General features: G+C 31.3%; 1 protein-coding gene across 2 annotated transcripts in view; it reads left to right on the forward strand.

The window, feature by feature from the left end:
- Positions 1-6,516, forward strand: part of RBM46 (RNA binding motif protein 46) — a 38,960-nt gene extending 32,444 nt beyond the window's left edge. The window contains exon 5 of one of the 2 annotated variants that reach the window (XM_012645237.1): positions 5,577-6,516. In XM_012645237.1, coding sequence (XP_012500691.1) covers positions 5,577-5,776 — 200 coding nt within the window. In that variant the 3' untranslated portion in view covers positions 5,777-6,516. Of the gene's footprint in view, positions 1-4,499; positions 4,970-5,576 lie in introns of those variants that run through there. The other variant, XM_012645238.1, reaches the window with a different exon arrangement.
- The last annotated feature ends 510 nt before the right edge of the window (positions 6,517-7,026 follow it).

Genomic DNA, 7,026 nt, shown 5'->3' on the forward strand with positions numbered 1-7,026 from the left:
GGCATTTTCAGTCAATCCAGTATGTCAAAATGCCATATTTTGGGATAAAATATTTCTAATTTCCTTCAATAAAAATACTTTTCCCATAAAAAATATTGTAATAGGGAAAATGAAGTAAAAATGCCAGTAAATTTGACATATGTGTGCTAGCCAAAAGTATCACTTAAAAATTTCTAATTAATGATTTTTAAATATTTCATACATTATGAGTTGCTTAATAACTAGCAGTTCTGAGAAATATTTCCTCTGCTTTACAGTTAGCTCTTGATTTTTTGTACTAAGATGGAAAGTACAAAATAATAAGTGACAAATATTATTTATGTTCCAGTATATATGGTTTTTTATTTCTGTATGTGAGCCCAGCCATATTTTATGTTCTGGGAATGTAAAACAACTAAGTTTTCTGCAGATGAAATTCAGTGTTTCAGTGAAAATTATTGAGATAGTTATTTCAATTGTGATTACTGAATGTTAGAAATTAAAATAATGGTGAAATGAATTTTTCCAAAACTTTCAATAATGATCCCATAGGAATCTAAGGAAATGCTTAACATATGTATTAAAGGCCTGGGAAGTGTATTTCATTGATCAAAAGGTCAGGTGTTTCATTCTCATACATTTGTGATGAGAGTATAAAATGGCATAGCCTTAGCCACCTTGGGAAACAATTGGGCAGTTCTTCAATAAGTTAAATTTAGGATTACCATATGACCCAGCAATTCCATTCCTAGATATTTACTCAAGAGAATTAAAAACATGTGTCCAAACAAAACCTTGAACACAGCATTATTAACAGCAGCATTCATAATAGCCAAAGGGTAGGAACAACCCAAATATCTGATGAATGGATAACAAAATGTAGTCTAGCCACACAATGAATATTATTCAGTCATAAAAAGGGTGAAGTTCTCATAGATGAACCTTGAAAACATTTTGCTAAGAAGTCAGTTCCAGAAGACCACATAAATTATATGCTTCCATTTATATGAAAAGCCCAGAATAGACAAGTCTATAGAAACAAATTAATGGCTGGGGCTGGGAGAAGAAGGAATGGGGAGTGACTGTTAATGGGTGCAGAGTTTCCATTTAGGATGATGAAAATGTTCTGGAATTATATGTTGGTGTTAACTGTACAACCTTGTGAATACACTGAAACCCACTGCATTAAAGTGCATCAAAAAAACGGGTGGATGTGGTAGAACTCAGCCAACAAGGAGAAAAACCAATTTTCAGAAATAGACTTTTTAATGGAAATTTAGTCTAAAGAACAGTCAGAAACAAACTAAAAAAGATACTCAAAATTAATGAGAAGACATTTTCACTGAACTCACTTTAAAGTTTCTATTAAGGATTTTCCCCATTTTTATTTAAGACAGAAAAGCGGCTAGAGATCTAGTGGTATTCAGTCAAGATGTATAAGATAGAATTAGAAACAAAACAAACAAATTGAGTGAAACAGTATATCCATTGCTTACATTTTCACTGAGAAACATATCGGTTGTATTCACTACTGGATTGTCTCTGTATTGGACAGAGAAAGGTAGTAGACCAAATTACGGTAGCTACATAAATAGTACTGACAAGCATATGGTATATGTACTGCCAGTCTCTACATTGTTCCTTTGTCAGATGTGGTACAATAATCATTTCTCATTTTCCTGCTCATTCCAGATATACTCATTGGAATCTTTCTGAATCCAGGATTCCTATTAGCCATTACCGCTTGATTAGAATTGGCACTTGATGTTAAGCCTATTTGCTGCTCTTTGTGTAGATCAAATTTGTTCTATAAAAATATTTGTAATTATTTTGAATATAAATATGAAATTGTAGAAAATCTGATAAAATATTATCTTTCATAATCCATTATATTAGAGCAGTTCTTACACTTTTTTTGTTTTTTTTGCAAAACAGTCTTTTCAGATTAAATATTCCATAAAAGTTTAGCATATAAAAAAAGGGTCATGGGGTGAAACGGGAAGTGTGGTAATGGCTAGGTGCAAGCAAAAGCCATGTAGCTTAGAGATCTACTTTAGTTCTATCCTCCTACCCATAAAAACCTCTCTGGACACTTTCTTTCAACCCTGTTTGAGATTTCCAGAGTGAAAAAGCTTGGTCAAGTGGAGATAATACTTTCATAGTAATCAGGAGGCCTGATTTTGGACTTGTGTGTCTATTTAGCTCTGGGAGTATGGATCAGTCACTTCATCAACCATCTTTTGTCTCTGTCATTCATCAGTGAGAGAGGTCATTTGAATTAGAGACTTCTAAGATCTCAACCTATTCCTGGTTTGTGATTTTGAATTAGAGGATTTTATTAGTCAAAACCTTTATTAGTATCAACAATAAAAAGACAAAGCCAATAAAAATCAGCGAGAAGCTTGAACAGATTCTTTGCTAAAGATATTTAAATGGTCAGTGAACACATTATTGGTCATAAGGGGAATCAGTTAAAACCACAGTGAGATATAATTTTACATTCACTGGAATAGCTATGATTAAAAGCACTGGCAATACCAAATATTTGTGAGGATATGGAGAAACTGGAGGTCTCATATTTCACTAGTGTGAATATAAAATGATCACGCTGGAGAACTCTTAAGCAGTATGGGGCATCTGCCCTATTATCCTGCAGTCCCATTCCCAGGTATTGACTTAAAAGAACTGAAAACATATTTTGACAAAAATATTTGTACACGAATGTTCATAGGCAGTTTTGTTCATAATAGTCAAAACTTAGAAACCCAAATATTCATCAACAAGTAACTAGATAAAGAAATTGTGGTGTATTCATACAATGGAATAATACTCAGTAAAAAGGAACACACTACTGAAATACACACCATGAGTGAATTGTAGAAATTATATTGAGATAAAGAAGCTAGATATAAATAATACTTAGAAAATAGATATAATATGGAGTCCATGAACAGGCAAAATTAATCTATGGTGATAGAAATCAGAAAGTGGTTGCCTCCAACAGAGGGGCTATTGACCGGAAAGGGGCACAGGAAACTTCTGGATTGGTGATTAGGTTTTATATCTTGTTTTGGGTGTGAAGTACAATAGATTTATACAATTATCAAAACTCAGTGAAATGAACACATAGGATGTATGCAGTTTATTGTATGTAAATTGTACCTCAATTTTAAAAGTGTAAAGACAGTTGAATAACACCTAGTGTAAAACTTAAAATTCTGAAATTGGCTCTGTATCATTCCTTAAGAAGGGGAAAGGGGAGTACAGATCCCAGTGTCAGGCAGAAACAGTGAGGTTGAAGAGCTAAGGATGTTCATTGGGAAGAAAAACCAGGGGTGGGCAAGTAAGTATATGCTAGGAGTTTAACTCATTTATTAATTTATTATTTCCTAAAAATTAATGAGAATTTCTGATTTTTATTTTCTATGATACGTAAATTATACGTTAGATCTAAGGAAAACAATTGATTATACTTCTAGGTTTATCTCACCAATTAAGTATTTTCAGCTTACATTTCATTCATTAAGTTTGATCTGTATTGTGTTTTCTAACTGCCCAGATGTTTTCCTGAACATACTTAGATTCTTAGTGATTTTAGTAATACAATTTATTTTTGAAATGCTTATAAAATCTTATAAATATCTGAAGCTTTTTGTTTCCTGATCTTTGTAGTATTTGTGGGAAATATGTTTCTCTTGATTTTTCCTATTGAATAAAATCATCATAACCAACTTTTAATTTTGTATTTAATTATTCTCCTTAAAAGTATGAGAATAAACAGTCGATTAATATATATTTAAATTAAAGGTTTATAGTAGGGACTATCAGAAATGCGGATATGCTGACCATTATGCTACTCGCCAACTGCTTAGCTAGCTTCTTTTGAAAATGTCCCCAGAGCAAATCTTCTATATCCACATTTCATGGATAGGTTCTATTACCTCTTGAGTAGATATAAACTCAAAGTAAAAGTAATTTCTCTTTGAAAACTACATTTCCCCCTACCTGCAGAAGTCTGCTCTTCTAAATAATGATGTTGATGACCACATTGTTAAAATTTAAAGAGCTAGGTGAGTTGTAGGTAAGTGGCTAATAAGGAATTAACTATATTTGCATAGTAATCTCTTCTGGAAAGAGATCTTTTTTTTTAAGTGGTTATTTGGGACTGTGCAGGAGCACTAATGTTTCGGTTTATACTCAACAGATACTGTAACCCTTTGAGTGAAGTGGATCCTTTAAAAGAAAAAATTCCGTGATACCTGGAGTCATCCTATTTGGATTTTAGGAAAGCAAATAGTATCAAAGTAATTTCTTATCTAATTTCAAAATACTGAAAATACTTGGAACTGGTTACTTTAAATATATTTATATCTTCCTGGAACAAACTGCTATATTGATCTTATGGTAACATTTATACAAATAAAGAGGTTGTAAAATTATTCTAATTAGACTTTTACAGTGCTAGAAATTAAAGCTATATTTAACTGATTTTTATTTTTTCCATTTTTTGTCTTAACTAGGTCCTTTCTGATGTTGCTTGAGCTTATTCTCCTGCAGTTGATCTCATTCCTGTTGGCTAAACATTAAGTCCCATGGCAACATTAAGTTAATGCTCATATGTTTTAGGCCTCATTTGTAGTCCCAGAACAATATTATAGAAAAAAACTACCTGTACAGTAAATGACCTAATTCCTTTTCTTGCATTCCTAGAAACACCATGCCTTTTATAAATAATAATTTTATAGTCATTGTCACACTCTTGGCTTATTCTACACTGAAGAACATAGTTGAGTTTTTGGAAAATACAGGATTTACAAATTTGGTCTTTAATATACATATATATTACAATTAATGAAGCAGGAAATTATTGATGTGTAAGATGAATGTTTATTGTGGAACAGTACTATTTCAAATATAATTGTTTTTTAATAATTTGGTTTAATTTTTGGATATTTTTCTATACTATAAGTTGATAATGGTTTCTTGAAGTTTATTTTATAAAGGTAATTCATTTTACTGTTTTATGGTATCAGTAGGACTCTAATGTTAAATTTGTGTGTTGAGTTATATAAATGTTTATATTAGTATTTAAATAATGAAATATCGGACAGTTCCTTTACACCAAATGTTTCTGCAGTCTAGGGGTGAATGTTTCTGCTGTTTCTGCTGGTTTGATGCCTAATACCATTTCAAAAAAAAAGGCAAATATGAATTCATTGTTTTTATCTTTCCTTTATGGACTGCCCCTTAGTGTCAGAACCAAATTTAAAAGAAGCTTCTTTGTGGAGCTAGAGAAATCAGAGATTCTCTTTTTCTATAATCAAAAAAAATAAAAAAAATCCAAGAATGTATTCTAGTAAGACCTCTGAAGCATTGTGTCAGTGAAGGGAGTGTAATTCTGACTGATAAAATTCTTAGGATTTGCAGTGCAGTGAATGCTGCAATAGTCTTTACCAGCAATATAGATAGTATCATCAGGATTTTGAATGTTAGAACATTATGTTAAAATGTGATTATAGTTTTAGTGCTTTGTGTCTTTGAATTAAATTTGTATCCATAAAGATGTGCAGCATAATTGTTCATGTATTTATTTACAGACTACAATTTCCGTCGCAGCTCAGTAAATAGTCTTTCCCCTGTTAGTGCTACCCTCTCTTCTGGGACTCCCAGCGTGGTTCCTTACACTTCAAGGCCTTATTCTTATCCAAGCTACCCCTTGTCACCAACAATACCACTTGCTAATGGCAGCCATGTTGGACAGCGACTATGTATCTCCAATCAGGCCTCATTCTTCTGAAGAAAATATTTTAAACATTAGTATGAAAATTTCTTTGTGTAAAACATGCAAATTAAAATACTGTTTTATTTTAGAATCGGGTTTGCACATTTGGTTTTAAAAAGATATTTATTCCAACATACTAAACATCAGCTATAATGCAGAAAAACATAGAGTTATAGAATATAAAAATGCAAAGTTTAAAAAGTTATTCAGTGGTTTCTCTTGATAAAGGTATAGCAAACTACTATTCTTTTTAAACTTTTGGGATTTTCTTCTAATTCCTCAGTGGGCAGTATAACCCAATAGTTTATGTTAATATTTTGCATAATAAGTTTGCTAAATAGCATTTCACAAATATGAAAGCACTTGAAGACAATGGTTATACTAGATTTGATTATCACTATCTGTATTGGAGATTAGAACAATTAAAAGCATCTAACTATTATGTGGAAAGAAATGATGAGACAAAAAGATTAAGATGCAGATTTTATGCAGTACTAAAGGAAAAACAGTCCACCATTGTCATCCTTGAAAATAACATAGATATTACAGTTAATAATTACTTGTTACAATTAATTATAATTTTGCTGTTAACTATATTTAAGGTTTTTATAGTTACGCTTCATTTGTGTTTTTGATATTGATTGTATTGTTGTTTGAATAAGAAGTGTTATGGTTTTTAAGTGTTGAAATCATGTGTTGTTTAATTTTTGTACTTGAATTCAGATTCTTTGACATTAAATATATGATGCTTCTAATATGTGTGTTTTGTTTTTATTAGAATGCCAAAAAAATTTACCTTTTAAAATCACTTTGACCTTTTCTTGAGGACAATTTTCCTCACTAGGTCTGAGCCTAGAATTATAGTCATAGACTTAGTGTCTTCATAAGACCAAAGCAAAAGGATTTGTAGCCAAAACATTGTTAGTTTTGTAAAGTAGTAAGAAAAATCATTTTCAGGGACCAACAGAAATATTTTGTTGTTAGACCCACTGAAGTTTCCTCCTTTGACTTATGAATAATTAATAAATCCAGGTCATTTTGACTATTTAATAGTTTAGTCATGTACATTTATAACAACTTCTGATGGTTTTTATAATTGATATCACAGACAAAAATCTTTCAGATATCAAACATTACCTTTGTTGATCAGCTCATTATGCAGCTGTATGGGACAGAAATTAGAAGCAATTTGAAATGGTTGCAGATATTTTTTCTACCAACTTGAGTTTCAAGCAGAAGTTAAATGAAGATTAAATTAATCTTAG

The sequence above is a fragment of the Propithecus coquereli genome, unplaced genomic scaffold (assembly GCF_000956105.1).
Source record: "Propithecus coquereli isolate 6110/MARCELLA unplaced genomic scaffold, Pcoq_1.0 Scaffold228, whole genome shotgun sequence".
NCBI lineage: Eukaryota > Metazoa > Chordata > Mammalia > Primates > Indriidae > Propithecus > Propithecus coquereli.